The sequence below is a fragment of the Uloborus diversus genome, chromosome 8 (assembly GCF_026930045.1).
Source record: "Uloborus diversus isolate 005 chromosome 8, Udiv.v.3.1, whole genome shotgun sequence".
NCBI lineage: Eukaryota > Metazoa > Arthropoda > Arachnida > Araneae > Uloboridae > Uloborus > Uloborus diversus.
Genome location: NC_072738.1, coordinates 134,915,717 through 134,936,537, shown reverse-complemented (window position 1 = coordinate 134,936,537; position 20,821 = coordinate 134,915,717). Strand labels below are relative to the sequence as shown.

At 31.8% G+C, this 20,821-nt stretch overlaps 1 protein-coding gene across 1 annotated transcript in view; it reads left to right on the top strand.

Annotated features, from left to right (window-relative positions):
- LOC129228246 (phospholipase D1-like) overlaps positions 1-19,488 on the top strand; it is a 53,599-nt gene extending 34,111 nt beyond the window's left edge. The window contains 7 exon segments of the mRNA XM_054862914.1: positions 1,034-1,144; positions 2,210-2,301; positions 3,618-3,781; positions 5,467-5,534; positions 5,642-5,859; positions 14,387-14,510; positions 18,527-19,488. Coding sequence (XP_054718889.1) covers positions 1,034-1,144; positions 2,210-2,301; positions 3,618-3,781; positions 5,467-5,534; positions 5,642-5,859; positions 14,387-14,510; positions 18,527-18,751 — 1,002 coding nt within the window. The 3' untranslated portion in view covers positions 18,752-19,488.
- Positions 19,489-20,821: the final 1,333 nt, after the last annotated feature.

Below are 20,821 nucleotides of genomic sequence, written 5' to 3'. Positions count from 1 at the left end.
ACATATTTATTTAGAAGATGCAATCAATGGCTATTTTATAACTTAATTTGGTAAAATCTTTTGATCTGAAGAAACTTTTGTAATTACATTCTGTATTTAATGATGTTCGTTTTGATTAAAATAAAAAAAATATGGCTACTTTAGTGGCTACTCCCCCCCCCCCCCCAAAAAAAAAAGTAAAAAAAAAACTTTTTTTTAAGTAAAGTTTATTGAAGGAAAGTTTTTGTAAGAGTTCAAATCGTTGTCACTTTTAATATGATGTTCAGGAAATTCAAAAAGCAAAGAAATATGAGTGCCAAAACTAATACAAATAAGAGAAACTCTCTGTTTTAGAGCAAGAGATGATAATAGTAGCCCTGGAAGGTGCTGCTATACAGAATGATTTAGAAAGAATCTTTTCAAAGAAAGCCTACCTGTAGTTTGAACTTTGCGCACATTTTACTTAAAATGTTAAAAATTCCAGTCACATCCCTTGCTTCTCACTGCCTCAATGGAAAATAGCTGAATGATCTTAATCTTGATCTTTAGTTTTTAACCTGCTGATTTTTTAATTTCAACTGTTATTACTCATGAGCATTCAGATAGAAACTGAAAGCCCCATGATCAACTGTTATTACTCATGAGCATTCAGATAGAAACTGAAAGCCCCATGATTAGTGAATAAATAAATCTTAAAATTTATTTTTCAAAGTAATAGCAAACCATGAAACAACTTGAATCTTTAAATTGCTAAATATTTGACAGAAGTTTTCATTGCTGTCCTTTAAAGTTTGTCTTAACTTTATCATTATCAATGGAATTTTTCTCCTCAATCAAAAATAGCTATTATACTTTATGTGTAATACATAATATCTGTTATTCATTTTTTCGGCTGAACCTAAATGGTATTACAATCAAAGATAATAGCTCTAATACTCTATTTGTTTTTTAAATTTTACTATTTTATTTCCCTACCATATAAAAATCAATCTTTTTAATACTTACACAAATGATGGAACAATCTTTATTAAGAGTTTTTTTTCTTTATTTTTAGGTTCTTCGAAGTGTTAGTACATGGTCAGGTGGCATCAAAACGATGGAACAATCAATACATACAGCATATATAGAAACCATTAGGAATGCCAAACATTATGTTTACATTGAAGTTAGTTCCCTAATTTAATGATTTTTTTTGTTATTTGCACTATTTTTTATATTTTTGTAAAAGTTATAATTTCAAACAGCAATAACTATATTCAGTAAATTACCGCTCATTAGCCAGGGCTAAAGGGGAAATACATGCAATACACCGCCAGCTCAATCAATTCCAGCCGAGGACTGCAGTTTCGTGCTTATTAGCACTCAAAAGCCCGGCATAGGAAAGTGACTGAGCTGGAGATGGAAAACCTCTCAAGGAAGCCAAGAGTGCCACACAAACTGGTAGCCAATATAGAATTAGCACCAACCAGAAGAGTGACCGAAACAATGTTTCGGTTCAACTCGAAGATTGAAGGCAAGGCATGGTATATTCAGTAAGTTACTGGCCCATTAACCAGGGCTAAAGCGGAAATACATGCTTGCCTTCAATCTTCGAGTTGAACCGAACCATTGTTTCGGTCACGCGTCTGGTCTGTGCTAATTCTACATTAGCTACCAGTTTGTTTGGCACTCTTGGCTTCCTTGAGAGGTTTTCCATCTCCAGCTCAGTCACTTAACTATGCCGGGCTGATGAGTGCTAATAAGTACAAAACTGCAGTCCTTGACTGGAAATGTTTGAGCTGACGGAGCAATAACTAATTTGCTCAGAATAGGGTAAACTTCTGAATCAGACTTATGTATTTAAAAGGCATATTTTATTGTTTTATGATAAAAAGTACAGTTGAGTCTCCATTTAACAAAGCTTTTAATTAGCAGACATTTTTAGGTAACCACGATTTCATCGATAATTTATTTTGTAGAAATTATTTCTCAATACATTTCTTGTGATCATCGCTTTTTTCATTTAAAAAAAAAAAATTCTATCATTTTGTAAAACATGTATAAATCATTTAAATCTGGATATCTGTTTCGAAAATAAGTGGAAACTTGCTTCATTTTTCATTATTTTTTTCCCTTTGTCACTCTCTTTGTGTATGTCAATAGTGTTGAAAGTATGCATTTGTGAATCATATTTTGCGCATAAACATTTTGTCATATTTAAGAGATTCTAACTTTTAATTATTTACTACAGAATCAGTTTTTCATTACTCAAGCTGTGGGTCACAAAGATGTTTTGAATGGAATTGGTGAAGCACTTTTCCAGCGCATCATTGAAGCTCACAGGTATTTAATATTTAGGTCACAAAACTAAACTGCTTTATTTTCAATAATTTACAGCCCTATAGCCAGTAGAGATGAGTTCGGGCTCATTTTTGAGAGCCCGGGCCCGCCCGAGCCCGAAAATTTGTAACCGAGCCCGGCCGAGCCCGAATGATATTGTCTCGGACCAAAATCCGAGCCCGCCCAGGTTCGAAGGAAACTTTCTTGTATCAAAAACTAAACCTTCTGCAGTCTGACATGATCTCTGTTAATGAAAAATGTTATGTCAAATGTTCTTCATTAACGGAAGTTTCTAAATTTTCTTAAAATGCTCCACTTCAAATGCATTACTGTATGACATATTGCAATAGTAATTGCCAAAAGAACATTATAAATAAGCGTTAATGTTTTTAATTAATTTTTTTTGAGGGGAGGGGGGCAAATTTGACATTGATTGAACTGATTTAAATGTTCCTTTCATTTTCTCACAGTGGGAAAATGTTTATTTGCTTTGAATTTGTATGGAGATTGACAACTGAATATGTGTGCTTGAGCCCGCCCGAGCCCGAAACCTATTTTCGGTTTTAGAGCCCGAGCCCGCTTCGGGCTCTAAAACATGATTCAGAAATCAGTTTACATAATTACACAAGCAGTTTTTAATACTTCCTAAGATTTTCGCAAAGTAATAGCGCTTTGAATAGTTTCAGAAAGAGAAATATTTAGTTGATGAAATACTTTAAATCATAATAATCAAATTAACTAGATTTTGATGAAAAAGTAGCTAAGTAAGTGAAATTTTATGTACATTTTGTGTGTGTACACTATGATGATTCAAAAATTAATTTTAACGAAGTACATTGTTTTGTCTTCTTTTCGAAAATGTCCTAATAAACAGATCTAATTAGAGCATTTTATTTAAGCTTGTTGTAAGTTACAAATCATTGCACTATAATTGTTTAAGGTGTGTAATATATTTATGTGTGCATATATATGTATTAAAAACATTTCAGTCTTATGAATTTTGAAATCAAAGCTATTTTCATCGTTATTATTACAGTAAAACCCCTCCTAACAGGCACCTCTCTTATACAGACATTTTTTAATTCCCCGATTCCAATGCATATAACATTATTGAAACCCTGTCCTGCAGACACCTCTCTATTGTGGACAAAAAAATTTGTCCCGTTAGTGTCCTCATTGGAGGGATTTTACTGTAGGTTGAAAATATTTAAGTGCTATATCTTACTTTTTGTGGTAAGAAATATTTTGTAGTTAGAAACTCAATTTTTTAAGATTGCAGAATATTAAACTAATTGAAATTATGTGTGACTTTTACTTAGAAATAGAGAAAACTTTCGAGTTTATGTTGTTATGCCACTTCTTCCTGCATTTGAAGGTGAAATTGGAACTGGCACTGGTACTGCTATTCAAGCTATAACACACTGGAACTATGCTTCTATGTGTAGGGGGCCAGGCTCCTTGTATCAACGATTGCTAAAAGAAGGTAAAAGAAAATACATTGGCTTTATTTCAATTGAATATAAACATTTTAATGTAGTGTAGTCCGAGTTAAACTCAGTCGGAAAAGAGAAGTCAGTGAATGTTTAAGCTTGAATTTTTCGAAATTAGTTTGATTTGTAATAATTTTTGAATATCAGTCACAGTTATGATAAAATCTTCCATACGTAGTTAAACTTGATCGCTAAAACTATCCCCAGACTCAAGGAGCACTCTTTTAGCTTTGATGTGTATGATGGACCAATGTTCTGTAAGGAATGTATAAACAAACTTGCAAAGATTTTTAAAATACTCCTCCTCCAATACATGAGATTTCCACAATCTGTAAATAATTAAAATGCGCTCTTCATATCCTTTGTTCTTCATAAACCATGTAGGCATATTCTATGTACTTGATAAACTTACTAAAATAAATCAGAAAATCTATGCAACAAGGAACCTCTTGAACATTGTAAAAGTGTTTGAAGAAATTTGTTGTCCCGTCACTTAAATCTTAAAACTTCCTAGTTTTTGGTTTCTAATTTTATTTATATTTGACTTGATGATTCTGGCAATCGATATGAAAATGTTATTGTTCTTGCATTCTTAGGATTTTGATTGAAAAGTTACAATTTGTTACATTTAATAAAAAAGTTTTAAGTTATACAATAATTATCTTTCAGAAATATGAATATAAGTTCAAGAACTTGTATATCAACTTCTCATCAGTATTCATATAGTTATATTCGGTGTTGAAATAAATCAATAAAAAAATAATAATAATTTGAATTTTGACATCTTGAATTCAAATTATGTTTTTCGCAATCACAAGTGTGTATGTAGGTGTGTGTTTGTGTGTAGGGGGTATGTGTATGTGTGTGTAGGCATGTGTGTTTGTGTCTGTTACAGGCATGAATGTGTGGGTAGTTGTATGTATGTTTTTGTCTGTGTGTATGTGTAGGTGTCTGTATGTGTGCATGTGTGTGTTTGTATGTGTATGTGTGCGTTTGTATGTGTATGTGTGTGTGTATGTGTGTGTATGTGTGTGCATGTGTGTGTAGTTGTGTATGTATGCGCATGTGTGTAGGACATGGATACAACCTGGAGACTGCTTTCGCTAGAGGAGCAGCATCGTGAGGAGCCGGTCGATGGTGACGGTGTGGAGGGTGGCGGTGGGAAAATAAAATGATAGGACGCCAAAAACAGTCAAATGAAAACAATAAGCAATCGTGATTGCTCAAAAAAAAAAAACATTTGTCTCAACAAAACCCTAAAAGCAGATAGAGCTTTGCTTTTTCACTTTATACATCCCAAAGTTTAGTTTTTCTATTGTAAGGGGATTCCTTGTTAATCATAGAATACATGTCATTAGTTTTATTGCTGTTTATGCAGTTATTAAATTCTATTACATTTATGCATGCCTATCTCACTTATTATTTTTGCACAAAGTTAAACTTCTTGCTTTAAATGTCCAATGGTTTTTATAGTTCTGTGCAAAACAATATCAGTAGATTTTACTGATAATCTTTACATAGTTCACTGATCAATAACAGCAGATCTTGACAAGAATCTTTACTTTTTATTTAGTATTATTTGGCTGTTTAAGAAATTTATTTTGCTATTCTGGTTGATTATACATAGTTTTTGCTACATTAAAAAATATATTAAACGTGGCTTTTTATTTTATTTTAGTTGGGGATCCTAACACATATATTACTTTTTATGGCTTGAGAACGCATGGCTTATTAAATGAAAAAATTGTAAGTTTGATTTTGCTGAGTAGAATTCAATTTAAAAAGATGCACCTATTTTTTTTTTTAATTCAAATTTCATATAATTTCTAACTAACAGCTTAAATCTTTTTCAGATAACAGAATTAGTGTATGTTCATAGCAAATTACTAATAGCAGATGATAAAACTGTAATTATTGGATCTGCAAATATAAATGACAGAAGTTTGCTTGGAAACAGAGACAGTGAGATCTGTATGATTATTGAAGATTCAGATTTCGAAAAAGCAGTAATGGATGGAAAGCCCTATGATGCGGGTCGTTACGCGTGTAGTCTGAGAAGAACATTATTCAGGTAATTTGTTTTTATCCTCTGAAAATAACTACAAAACATACAGGGTGTCCTGAAAAAGACTGACTGTTTTTAGAAATCGATAACAAGAAAACTGTAAATTATTCTTACAGAAAATTCATGTGGTGGGTTGTAAATTCCCCCCCTCTCCCCCCCCCTGGAGTTCCAAATTTTAGTTGAAATTTTTTCCAACAGATGGCGCTGCAAATAGTAAGCCCGTAAATTAAAAAATATCAGGCATCGCAGCGTTCCTATATTCCTATATTTTCCTATATTTCTGAAAAAGTTCCTATAATTCCTATAATTCCTATATTTTCCTATATTTTCAGTTTCCGATTCCTTTTTTTTTTTTTTTTTTACTTTTCCCCTCGACTTTTGGCTACCGCCTTTTCCGCGATCCACGTGCAGCCGCCATTTTATCTTTCCTACTGTGCAGGGCTCCCAAATGGTTCGCTTTTCCCGCCAAAGTCCGTGTTTTATGGTAAAGTCCGCTTTAGACTTTTGACATTATGGTCTGATTAGTTCGCTTTTATATTGTTTTTATTTAAATATCAGATTTTAAAAGTTTTTCATTTCGTTAAAAGTTACTGTTCTCCCAAGCACGCCGCCGCAGCGCGTGTTAAACAAAGTTCGTACGCCCATGAAAAACCTTGAAAAGTTCTTGGGGGGGGGGGGGGGAAAGGTCATACACACACATTTTCTAGTGTTTGAAAACCTTGAAAAAGTATAAAAAGTTTCTTTATTGCTTGAATTTATTTATTGTTTGGATTGTGCTTGTAATTCTTTTAAAAATATTTCATTAGTGCAATTTTCTGAACATATATATTCGATATGATTTATCGCGAAAAATTGCTTTCGTGTTTGAGGTTTCAATCCTTTTGCATCTTGTTAATATTTTGATTCTTTTTACAATCCAAAGTGATTTTGACATGTGCTTACCTTAGCTTAGCTTATTTTTCGTTTAATTTCAATAATTAATGAAGGAATTATTTTGGAAACCATGGCAACATTGAACTTACTCGGCTCGGACGCGGAAAAATGCTTCTCGCTTTTGAAATTTCAATCCTTTTGCATCTTGTTAATATGTTGATGTTTTCCACAATTAGAAGTTATTTTAGTATATGCTACTTTAGTTTAGCTTATTTTTCGTTTGATTTTAATAACTAACGAAGGAAATATTTTGGAAACCATAACAATAACATTGAGCTTATTCGGACTTCGCTGAAAATTGCATCTCGCGTTTGAAATTTCAATCCTTTTGCATCTTGTGAACATTTTGATGTTTTTGGCAATTTGAAGTTATTTTGACGTATGTTTCTATAGATTGGCTTATTTTTCGTTTTATTTCAATAGTTAACCAAGGAAATATTTTGGAAACCATAACAATAACATTGAGCTTATTCGGACTTCGCGGAAAATTGCATCTCGCATTTGAAATTTCAATCCTTTTGCATCTTGTGAACATTTTGATGTTTTGACAATTGGAAGTTATTTTGACATATGTTTTTATAGATTAGCTTATTTTTCGTTTAATTTCAATAATTAATGAAGGAATTATTTTGGAAGCCATGGCAACATTGAACTTACTCGGATTTCGCGGAAAAATGCTTCTCGCGTTGGAAATTTCAATCCTTTTGCATCTTGTAAATATTTTGATGTTTTCCACAATTGGAAGTTATTTTGACATATGCTACCTTAGTTTAGCTTATTTTTCGTTTAATTTCAATAATTAACGAAGGAAATATTTTGAAAACCATAACAACATTGAGCTTATTCGGAATTCGCGGAAAATAGTTTCAATCCTTTTGCACCTTGTAAACATTTTGATGTTTTTGACAATTGGAAGTTATTTTGACATATGCTACTATAGATTAGCTTATTTTTCGTTTAATTTCAATAATTAACGAAGGAATTATTTTGGAAGCCATGGCAACATTGAACTTAATCGGATTTCGCGGAAAAATGCTTCTCGCGTTGGAAATTTCAATCCTTTTGCATCTCGTAAATATTTTGATGTTTTCCACAATTGGAAGTTATTTTGACATATGCTACCTTAGTTTAGCTTATTTTTCGTTCAATTTCAATAATTAACGAAGGAAATATTTTGAAAATAATAACAACATTGAGCTTATTCGGACTTCGCGGAAAATAATTTCAATCCTTTTGCATCTTGTAAACATTTAGATGTTTTTGACAATTGGAAGTTATTTTGACATATGCTACCTTAGTTTAGCTTATTTTTCGTTTAATTTCAATAATTAACGAAGGAAATATTTTGAAAACCATAACAACATTGAGCTTATTCGGAATTCGCGGAAAATAGTTTCAATCCTTTTGCATCTTGTGAACATTTTGATGTTTTTGGCAATTTGAAGTTATTTTGACGTATGTTTCTATAGATTGGCTTATTTTTCGTTTTATTTCAATAGTTAACCAAGGAAATATTTTGGAAACCATAACAATAACATTGAGCTTATTCGGACTTCGCGGAAAATTGCATCTCGCATTTGAAATTTCAATCCTTTTGCATCTTGTGAACATTTTGATGTTTTGACAATTGGAAGTTATTTTGACATATGTTTTTATAGATTAGCTTATTTTTCGTTTAATTTCAATAATTAATGAAGGAATTATTTTGGAAGCCATGGCAACATTGAACTTACTCGGATTTCGCGGAAAAATGCTTCTCGCGTTGGAAATTTCAATCCTTTTGCATCTTGTAAATATTTTGATGTTTTCCACAATTGGAAGTTATTTTGACATATGCTACCTTAGTTTAGCTTATTTTTCGTTTAATTTCAATAATTAACGAAGGAAATATTTTGAAAACCATAACAACATTGAGCTTATTCGGAATTCGCGGAAAATAGTTTCAATCCTTTTGCACCTTGTAAACATTTTGATGTTTTTGACAATTGGAAGTTATTTTGACATATGCTACTATAGATTAGCTTATTTTTCGTTTAATTTCAATAATTAACGAAGGAATTATTTTGGAAGCCATGGCAACATTGAACTTAATCGGATTTCGCGGAAAAATGCTTCTCGCGTTGGAAATTTCAATCCTTTTGCATCTCGTAAATATTTTGATGTTTTCCACAATTGGAAGTTATTTTGACATATGCTACCTTAGTTTAGCTTATTTTTCGTTCAATTTCAATAATTAACGAAGGAAATATTTTGAAAATAATAACAACATTGAGCTTATTCGGACTTCGCGGAAAATAATTTCAATCCTTTTGCATCTTGTAAACATTTAGATGTTTTTGACAATTGGAAGTTATTTTGACATATACTACTTTAGATTAGCTTATTTTTCATTTAATTTCAATAATTAATGTAGGAATTATTTTGGAAACCATGGTAACATTGAACTTACTCGGACTTCGCGGAAAATTGCTTTTAATGTTTGAAATTTCAATCTTTTTGAATCATGTAAATATTAAAATATTTTGCCCAATCGAATGTTATTTTCCCATATTCCAACTTAGATTAGCATGTTTTAGGTTTAATTTAGTAGAAAATAAATAAATTTATTTTATAGGAAGCATGCCAACATTGAACTTGGTTCGTGAAAATTTGCTTCTCTGAGCTTTCAATCGTTTTGCATCTTATAAATATTTTTATATTTATGGCAATTAGAAGTTATTTTGACATGCTACGTCAGATTAACTCGATTAAATTTTTACTTAAATAACTAAAAAATTAATATTTTTTGTGTTGTTTAATTCAAGCTTATTTAGTTTTCCAAACATAATTTTGATTATCATTAGCTTATTTTCGGTTATTACTGTTTTTTTGTGTGGGAGGGGGAGGGGTATTAAATTTAAACAATTGAGCACATAACATTTTAAAGTAGCGTCTGTATATGAAACAAAGTTGAATTATGTAATTATATGAAGTTGAATTTGTACATCATTTCATTGTCATGATGCCTGCTGCTGTTGTTGTCGTGTGCCAAGTAGGCTGGCAATTTGAGGTGCACTGCTTCACTTTTCCAACTGTAGAGTAATTTGGTGTGAAGTCCGACTTCTACAGTACACACATGCCATAAGGGCCCGTTTATAGGGGACAAGGACAGGAGAGAGAAAGTACGTCCATGCCCGAGCCGGGATTCGAACCCAGACCTTCCTATCGCAGTCAGACTTCTCTGACCACTAGACAAGGCAGGCAGCATGATGCCTGCTAAAGGGGGGAATTTGTTCCCCCCCATAAAAGTTCAAAGCACTCATGGCCCTGCAATCATGAATTATTTTTTTTTAATGTAAGCTTTATGATTCTTGAAAATATACTTTAAATATGAAAATTGCAAAACTATGCCTCATGTGATCTGCTTCTCTTTGTGATTGAGAATTTCAGACATTTTTAGGGAAACTTTCAATACAATAGATCTGTTTGGTATGTGATGGATTCATATCAGTGGAGAAGGGATATAAATGCTATTAAAGAAGCATTACAATACAGAAAAACACAAAAATAATTTTAAACTATAGAGAGATGAAGCACAGCTTCATCTATCCTTCAGTGAGACTACCAGCATCCCTGATTCAATTCAAAATGTATCATTACGCCCATTTAGTTCTATGGAGGCTGCCTTAAGTGCTGCGCAAAGTGCCTCCCCCCCCTCCCATCCAAATGTTTGTGTAAATAATATTATTCAATGGATAAAAAGATCAGTTGTGCAGAAGGTGATAAAGGAATTGTATCATTAAAAATCAGTATTATGGTTAATTAACAAATTGTTTTCAGGGATTTAGCAGCAGGCAGCTAATTTGCCTTTTGATGCTTCCTTGTGTTTAAATGAATGATCCTCTCAAGATCCTCTTTTTAATCCTAACTGGTCCTCTTTAGTCCTCTTTTTGATTGAAATTGGCCCTCTTTTACCCTTTTCTAAAACTAAAATGTGTTGGGAGCCCTGCATTAGTTTCTAGAAAAGGGAAATTTTATCTGCACAATTGCATTCGATCCTCATTGATTTGGAGGCTTTGGTATGAACTTAAAGAAACGGTTTTGATTACTAAAATGCAGTTTCCTAACGACTTCTCATTTATTTATTTTGAAGTAATTTAAAAACCTATTTTAACTTAAATTTTCCAAAATGCATGTTTTTGTAAACAAGTGCAAGGTTCTATTTATTAATTTTTTTTACGAAAGTAGTAAAAACTACCCCCCCCCCTCACTTTTTGTACTTTAAAACTTTGGGACAGTGGTGGCCACCAAGTTTTTTTAGGTCTGGATTATTTTGCTTTAATGACCAAATATTTCTAAATCAAATATATATTTTACTGGGTGTCCTTCAAAGTCATGGGAAATCGTGGATTTCAACTATGATCGAATTTGGTACTGAAAAGTCAGGATTTTCAGGGGGGAAAAAATGGTCAAAAAGTATCATATCAGAGATTTTTCTGAAAAAAAAAACACAGTATACATTTAAATTTTTAATTTGCGTACATTTAAATTTTTACCTGAACACTTTTTTCTAGAAAAGAAAAGGAAATTCACAATAATTTCTTTTTCACAAAAATAAAGAAAATTCACAAAAAATATTTTGCTTTTTCGCATAACGGGGACTTAAAAAATGAAACCTGGATTGACCCCTGATATTACGGTGACATGTGACTTTGATTTCAGCATAGCACATGTTTCAACAACTTATAAAACTTTAAGTTTGGCTTTTACTGCATTGTCAAGTGATAACATAAATTAGAACAGAACTTCACGAATTTCATTCTACTGCACAGCTTGCCCATCGCAGTATCGGATCATGCAAAATCTTTCATTAAAAATTAGATTAGTGATACAACTAATTTAAGAAAGATTTGTGTTCATCTACAAAAAGTTTGGTCTATTTTTTTTTATTTTTAAAGAAATATGCCTTAATATGTTTAGTACAAATTACAGTTTTACGCTCTTTTACTGTTTGTAAAATTGATTTTGTGTGTATTTTTAGACTTATTTATGCGTATGTATTGCACTTATGTCAGGTAGTGTAATTACATGTTTTTAATCGAATAGTAGTATTGCATTTTGAAAAAAAAATGTCATACTGGCGAGCTTTGTTATCGAAATTCCTGTATATCCTTTTTTTTTTTTTCAAAATATTCCTATATTTCGAAAAATTCCTATATTGTTTGCAGAAAATTCCTATATTTTCCATCGAATTCCTATATTTTTTTCAGAAAATTCCTATATTTTCCTATATTTTTGTTGGCAAATGTCACTTCTATCCCTGAAAAATATACATAAAAATTACATCATAATTTTTCGAAAATAATGAACAAAAAAACAAAACAATATTTTCAAACAATCGTCGGCTGTAATCCCATGTCGCAATCAGAGGAAAAATTGAGAATTTCAATTCTTCTTTCTTGACTTACCGCCGAACTATGTGCAGCGCCATCTATTGAAATATTTTTGAACTAAAATTTGGAATTCTGAGGGAAAAAATTTAGGACCCACCACATGAATTTTCTGCAAGAATTTGTTTTTTTTTTATCATTAACCTTTCTCCTGTTATAATTTTTTGAAAACAGTCAGTCTTTTTCAGGACACCCTGTACTTGAAATTAATTTAAATTCCAAAGCGTTAAAATTACTTGATTGCTTCAAATATATTGTTTGCATTTTGTAAATTTCAAGGCAACAGATAAATACAAATCATCTTTATGAATAAAAGTACATGTGTTGGTCTGTATGTACGTACATATACGAATCGGACTCTTTTTATGTTGAATTTTTACAAAATTTGGCTTAGGTACTTTTGTGCCAGAAAATTTTTGTAGTTTTTTTTTTTTTGAAATTTAAACATTCCAGACTGTTCCAATCTCAGTTTAGAAACTGAGCATTCATATTTATCCATCATATGAATGCATCATATTAATTCATTCATAACAATCACTCATATTAATCTCTATAAATATGAATAAATTTCTGTATCATTTAGATTTTTATGCCGCTTTTAAGCTGATGAAAAATTGCACCAGATTTATTTCTACCAAAATGTGCAAAGCAATTCAAACATTTAGGATTCTTGTTTCCCAAAGAACCAATATAAACAGCTCACCTGAATTTGATAGAGATTCGAGAAATTCTATTTTAAAATATAATAATTATAGTAATAAAAATTAACAAAGAAACGTGAATGCACTTAATAAAATGTCTTCCACTTTTGTTATCCTGCTTTTATTAAAATTTTGCTTATATCAAAGCATAAAATATAGTGCAAATCTTTAAAGCTTTATTTTAACTCTTTGAGACCAGAGCCATCTTCTTAGAAGAGTTATGAGCTATATCAGATTTTGAAAGTTATATTTTGTCAACGTTTTTTTCTCTTTTTAATGAATCTTTACATCATATGACAATGGTTTGCAAATTTTAAAACAGGGGTGCCCACCTAGAGGGGTCATGGCACAGACTGCACCATTGAAATTTTTAGGGAGGGTTTTGAGGGGTATTTTTCTCATTTGGGGGGGGGGGCTTGCTTTGGGGGGCCTTTCCGATATTGGTGCGCCTTTGCTATTAGGGAGGTGGGCACCGCTGCTTATAATTTTGTGTGGCTTGGATGTTCGATAAGAAAATGTTCTGGAAGAAACTCATTGGCTATTTATTAAGCTCATATTAGAATGTATTTTGTAAGTCAAGTCTAAAGTTGAATACCTTTGCTCTTGAAAACTAAAATTAAGAAATAACATATTACAGTAAAACCTGTCTACAACGATACTGTTGGGACCTAAAAAAATATCGTAATGGACAGGTTATCATTTTAGACAGTTTGATTATTCATGCTGACATTTTGCTGGGGGCAAAAACAAATATTGTTATAGATAGTTTATCATTATAGACAGTATCGTTATACACAGGTTTCACGGTATTGCACAAAAATTGCAGATTACTGCATACACGTGTTTCGGAGTTACAAGGAACCCCTTTTTGAATGCAAAATAGGTGAGCTTATGGATAGAAAGACATCTAACAAAAGCGTCTAGATAAAAGCTTTTGTAGATTTTCAATTCTGTCACAGCTGCTCCTTGAAGTGAAAGTTTTCGGTTTGCCTTCGGTTCAAAGGGTCGACCTGATCACATGTGAAAAAAGCATATCCCTCCCCCATGTTTGCCCATATGCAAAATTGTAAGTGGAGCTCAGAAATTTCAACCATGGTTTAGCAGGATATTTTCCCCATGGAGGCAGATTTCAGGACAGATTAGAGTCATTAAAATTCGACATTTTTAATTATTTATTCTTTAATGGCTGGAGAAGAAATATTTTTATATTTTCGCAAAGAAAAAAATTCTAAAGCAAGGAAAATCTAATTTCCAAGGGGGGCTCAAGCCCCCCTTGGCCCCTATATGGTCTCCTTCCCCCCCCCCTTAAGACATAATCAAACTTTATTGCCCTTGCAACAATAAGATTCTCTTTTGTGTATAGTGAAGAAAGGACACTACGCACATAGCCGTTGTTAGGCACGTAATGCAAACTATGTAAGCATCGTGTGTAACCATAGTTAAGTGGTTAATGTTATATTTCTTTTGCAGGGAGCATTTGGGACTGTTGGATAAAAACAGTCGATCAGTTGATGTTCGAGATCCTGTTAGTGAATCATTTTATAAAGATGTGTGGATAAGAACAGCTGCATTAAATACTTCTGTTTATGAGAAAGTGAGTTTTTGATAATTTAATCCAAGTTTAGTTTAACTTTCCACTATATTATGTTATTTACAGGTTATGTGTTTGTAATGTTCAGTGCAATGAGAATCATAAATATAACTGTTTTTTTTTTTGATTCTCTTAAGTATATAATTTATGTAAAGTTTTTTTAATGTGGAAGAAGTTAAAAATAATAATACTATTTTCATGAATGCGCAGCATGGGGAGGGGGGATTATGATGCCAAATGGTCCTTTGAAATTTTTAAGAGGGTTGTTCTTTAGGTTTCTTTCAGTCTTTTTTTTTTTGGTGGGGTCTTGTTCTTGGCAGATGTTCCGCCACTCTTGGAGGGAGTTAAACAATTTTCATATAGTATTCTTTACTAATAATAAAGCGGAAAGTCTCTCTGTCTGGATGTCTGTAGGATGTCTGTGACGCGCATAGCGCCTAGACCGTTCTGCCGATTTTCATGAAATTTGGCACAAAGTTAGTTTGTAGCATGGGGGTGTGCACCTCGAAGCGAATTTTCGAAAATTTGATTTTGATCTTTTTCTATTCCGATTTTAAGAACATTTTCATGAGCAAAATTATCATAAGATGGACAAGTAAATTACGAAATTATCATGACCTGGAATGGGAGAGTGAATGAACATAGCCGATTGGCGAGGAATTTGTCATCCATTATTTGTAAATATACAGGCAAACCGAATGACCTTTTAATTTTCAACTACGGGCAAAGCCGTGCAGGTACCACTAGTATACAATAATGAATTATCATATTCGATTCTCATATTTTGTTTAACTTTGCTTGACCTTTGCATTTTTCAATATCAAAAATTTTGGAATTTTGGAACAAGCTTAATCTGTTCTTTCGGCCCCGCTTAATCGAATATCGTCAGTTCCAAGAAATATTATTTGATAAAGCGGGGTATTTGATTAAGCGGGGAAATTTTCTTTAGCTTTCTGAATTGATAACGTTTGTCTTAAATCGTAATAATAATAAATCCATAGCTATATAAAGGAAATAATGTTATTGCTAAAAAGTTTTTGAAATAAGCTGAATAAACTAAAAAATAGTTCAATAATTAGTAAACAAATTATAAGTATGGATGAAAATTATAAAAAGTAACTAACAACTTGAGTTATGAAATTGTTGTTTTGTCACCGTTTTTCACTAAGTTATTTTTTGAAAAATTCCATAATAGGTGATTGCTTGCTCAAGGTCTTTTGGGAACAGTTTTCTGACTTCCTTTTTCCCCTCCTTGTCTACTGTATTTCATATTTAATATTTTATCAATTTATCATGGTCTGAAATGTGTTTTCATTTTATTATCGACTGCACTATTTTTTTTTGGTAATGACAAAGACAAAATAAATTTGATAGAATAATAAAAACATTTTGAAAGAATATGATCACTTTCTCGTCCGTTGTCAGCAATAAATATTACTTTATATTTTAATGTCAGTAATTGTTCTTACTTAATTTCTTTCTCATTTATTCAAATTTTTTTTCAACAAAAATATTTGCTAAAGCTGATATCCGGGGAAATTATTCGATTAAGCGAGGATTTTTAACATTGCTTCTATTGGGAAATATTCAGTTCCGAGTGGTTTTATTTGTATAACCGGGGTATTCGTTTATCCATTACCCGATAAAGCGAGGCTGTTTAGCATTGAAGGAAGGGTTCTATCCGAAAATTGTCAAAATTCCCTACTTGAAAATTGTCCAGGCAGAAAACTCTTATTCATTGAAGATTTACCATAGCCCATAGAGGCAAAATCCTCTCAAAACAAATTTGACATTTTGAATCATCCTCTCCTACATGAAAAGTAATATTAGAGAAACTCCCAATGTGTTGAAATTCTACAAGGGAGCCGAAGAAAGGGAAATTAACCTTTTGTTATTTGTTGTTAAATCATCATCAATAAGGCAGAATATTAGAAGAAAATATCCCGCTTCTCCCAGGTTTGTAAAGAAACAAAGAAGATTGCCTTAAGCATTGCACATCAAATTGGAATGCAATGCCACTGTGGTGGTAAGCAGTGGCGTACCGAAGGGGGGGTGGAGGGGGCGGTCCGCCCCAGGCCCCGCTTTGACATAGGCCCCCAAATCTCAATTTTTGGTTTTCACCAATATTGTCGCATATCTTGGTTTGAATGCTTAAACAAGTTGGCTTAATAAATCATAATTTTTTTAAAGACCAAATATTTGTTCAGGGATACAATCAATACCTCTTCGGGATCAATGGAGGGTTTATGATACCAAGGCCCCGCTTTGACATAGGCCCCAAAATTTTAATTCGTTTTCTTTTTCGCCAGACGTGCCTTATGCCATGGTTTAGATAAATAAAAAGTTGACTTTTCATGTAGAATGAATATTTTCTCAGTGACTCTTCCCTAAACAAAGAGAGGGCAAATTATGTCCCAAAGGCCCCGTTTTGACATAAGCCCCGAAATTGTATCTTATTTTTCCAGTAGATCTGTCATATACATCATGATTAGAAATATTAATCAGTTACCTATATATGCGAGTATATATCATAAATTTTGTTAAATATGACTTTTTTTCATAGTGAACCGTCTTAGTGTACAAAGGCACATGAGCGCTTGGGCCACGAATTTAATGGGGGCCCCAAATTTTTAAATTAACCAAACCTATAAAAATCGTTTGCTTTTATTTCGTTAAGTGCTTTCAGCAAAGTTTTATGCATTTTTTTTTTCAAACAATTTATTAAAAAAAAAAAAAACGAATGCATAGCAGATGCACGTTTATAATTTTTGATCATTACAGTATACAGCTAAAATATCTGTTTTATGTTTTGTTTTGTGTATTAAGACTACGATGGTCTAGTCTTAATTCATACACTATTTTTGAAACCGAATTCAAACATATAACCAAGAAAATCCATTCCTAAATGAGCAGTTGTCTATCCTTTGTGGCGTTGGAAGAATCAGCCAGATAAATTTTTCTTTTTACCATCAGCTGCACTTCTGTGGTTTTAAATTTCGTCTTCTGCCCGAAGCTATAACTTCTAAGAGCAAATCGGATGGACCCCTTCTGACTCAAGCAAAGGGGACTTCCTCTTTGCTATGCCCCTTTCGACAGCATAAAACTGTTTAATTGGTCAATCCTTCAGGACTTTTGACCTTGACTGCATAATACCTCCTCCCATCCATTCTATACTCGATTGCAAGCTCACTTGACTATGGAGAAATGAGCTGCGGCCAAGCGAAAGAAATAGTTCCTAGCGCTTTGTCCGATAATCGGGGGAAATTACGCTCTTCGCTTTAGAAATCGGTTCTATATTTTGAATGCTCTCATTTCTACACATGCGTATAAGGTCAGTAAAATGTAGTTACTAATATTTTTAAAAAAATATTTCAATTCATGAGTACTAATTGAATTTTGTAATGAAGAATTGCAACTTCTATACAACTAGATTAGAATTAGCTGCTTTAATTTGTTTTATATGTTTTTAAATATATACTTGGATGTTCAGATGCAATAATTTTTTTAAATACAATATAATTTTAAGATTTTTTTCTGTTTCTGATATTTTCTGACAAAGCACAATTTTATTAAAAATATAGTATTTACTTAATTTTACTTAAAACCATGTGTTTTACTGTGGTATTTACAATAGTGTCCGAAATCAAACCAACACTACCTGAAATATGTAAAAATGTACCACTTAAAGTAATTACTGTAAATATGGTACGTACACATAGTTTGAGAAACTTCTGTTTCAATACCAGATAGGCCCCCATTTCGAGTAGCGCCCCAGGCCCCCATCCGTCTTGGTACGCCACTGGTGGTAAGCCCAAGAAAACTTATGCACCAAGATAATTACATATGATGCCTGTTCTTACAAAACTACGAAAATTTGCCTGAATTTAGTTGAAAAGTATACCAAAATCTTGAAATGAAGTGTTCTAATTTTTCCAAAACTGTTCTTTGAACTTTTATACCATTTCTATTCTTTTCTTGTTTTAGTTCATAGCTTATCATTTAAAGTCTTCCCCCTACAGGTTTTCAGATGCATACCCTCAGATGAAGTTCGCAATTTTGTTCAGCTGAAAGAATATTTATCTAAGCCAAGTCTTGCAGTTAGTGATCCTGACTCTGCCTCTCAGCTACTGGGCAGTGTCCAGGGACATTTGGTTCTGATGCCATTTTTTTTCTTATGTGATGAGAACTTAACTCCTTCTGCTGGTACTAAAGAATCTCTAATGCCTGTGTGTCTTTGGACGTAGTATGTTTGTAAGCAAAGAAGCAGGTACACTTTTAAATCTGAAAATCATGCTCTCGATAAATGAGAAAATCAACGTTATTAAGGCATAATATTATCGACATACGCATATAATTGGGTCATTAGGAATTCATATTGTTCAATTATGAGCTCTGGTATGTATAAGCTTCAAATATATTTTTCATATCTTCAAGCTCTCAAATTTATGCACTGATAGAGGGATTCTTTGCAACCTCAAAACACATTTCTGCAATATTTTTGCAAATTGTACTTTAATTAGGTTTGTTTTCTCATTTATATTTTTCGCACAAAAGTGAATGTTTTACTTCTCATATCTCAGAGTGCTGAGAAAAATATGCAGACCTTTTATTACCTTAAAACAAAGTATATTTACATTAATGTTAAGTGATAAATTGACAAATATTACTAATAAAAAAATCAACAAAAACAAATTTCAAAGATTAAAGTTATATCTTGGAAATACAATGACGATAGTTTTGACATTGCACTATATGAAATGCTGTATTTAATCATATGATCTTTCTGTGCACTTTTTCCTTTAATATATATTTTTTTAAATGATAAGTGGAGCACAAAGTTTTATCTTGCCAAATTTTGCATTTTTTAAAAATCTTACTTGTTCTATACTAAGCATACTGTTACAAAGTACAAACTTTGTTTTGTGTGTTTCATCATTCAACATGTGCACTTGCTTTTGCAATTGCACGTGATAGAATAAACAACCAGAAAATAAAAATTTGTCAGATTGAAAATTTGAAATCTCAATGAATTCAAAAATCATAACTTTTGTAGATTCGGCATTTACTTGTTTGGGAACTCTTGCTCAATATCATAGTCTTCTTCTATATCATTGTTGTCAAAAAATGTAAAAAATTGAAAATCAATTAAGTTTGGCAATTTACGTATAAATTTTTATAATGTAGTTATATCATTATATTTTGGCCTGAAACAAAGTCAATCAAGGTCAATCTCATTTTGAATTAACTTTTATACTACGTAATCATAAAATTTTTGAATCTCTACTGGATCTTGTTGAAGTTTTGATATTAAATTTTTATGTTTCTTGTTTATACACATTTTATACTGTTTTGTAAATTAGTGAAAATTGAATACTATATGGATAAATTAAAGAAATTATTGTTTTTCTCTCTTTGATTGTGCAATGTTGATGGTGAAAAAAATTATTCAACTAATTTTAAAATACAACTTGAGTTTTTCAAAAGCGTTGTTGTTAATGTTTCATTACATGAAAAATATATTTATAAAGTTGTTAGAATCTCATATATTTTATGGAGAAAGCCCAAATGTTTTATATTTGTGGCATTGTGATATATCGTAGGAAAATCTTTTAAATTTGTGGATGGATCAAATGGTGTATATAAGTGATAAAATTTTACAAGCTAAGTTTTCTATCAATTTGCAGTTTGAACCTTTTTTACTCCTTTACGGCTGTTGTATTAAGAGTCAAACTGAAGGTGAATTTTTGCAAAAGTAAATTTTTTAATCATAGATTTCCAATGCACATGTTAAAACATATCTTAACTCTGTGTCAATAAATATAGTACAATATTTGTTTTATCATGATTTTATCCTATTTTCAATGCAAAGAATTTGTTTTATTCCTTAGTTCTTTTCATTTTTCTTTATTAGAAAAATATTTTGTTTTAGTAAAGAGCAATATAACTGACATTTTTTCTAAAAACTATGTTTGTGTACATATATAAATATGTGTGTATATTTATGCATTAAACATATCTCCTGTTACCTTATAACACAATATATACATTTTTTTTTTTGTATTAATTATTCAATGCATAATGTCTTTCAATTATAAATCTTTCATATTTTGCATTGAACCTTTGACTAGTATTTAGTACTAACTGTTTATGGTGTTGATCAATTTAAGTTCGAAATCATGTAATATCTATATCACTAATACATAAATCAAGGGAAATGAATCAAGGCTCCTATTCTAATAAGTTAGTTTTTTTTTAATACATAAAAGCAGGGGTGCTCATCCCCCCAAGAGCAAAGGTGCACCCCTTAAGTACCA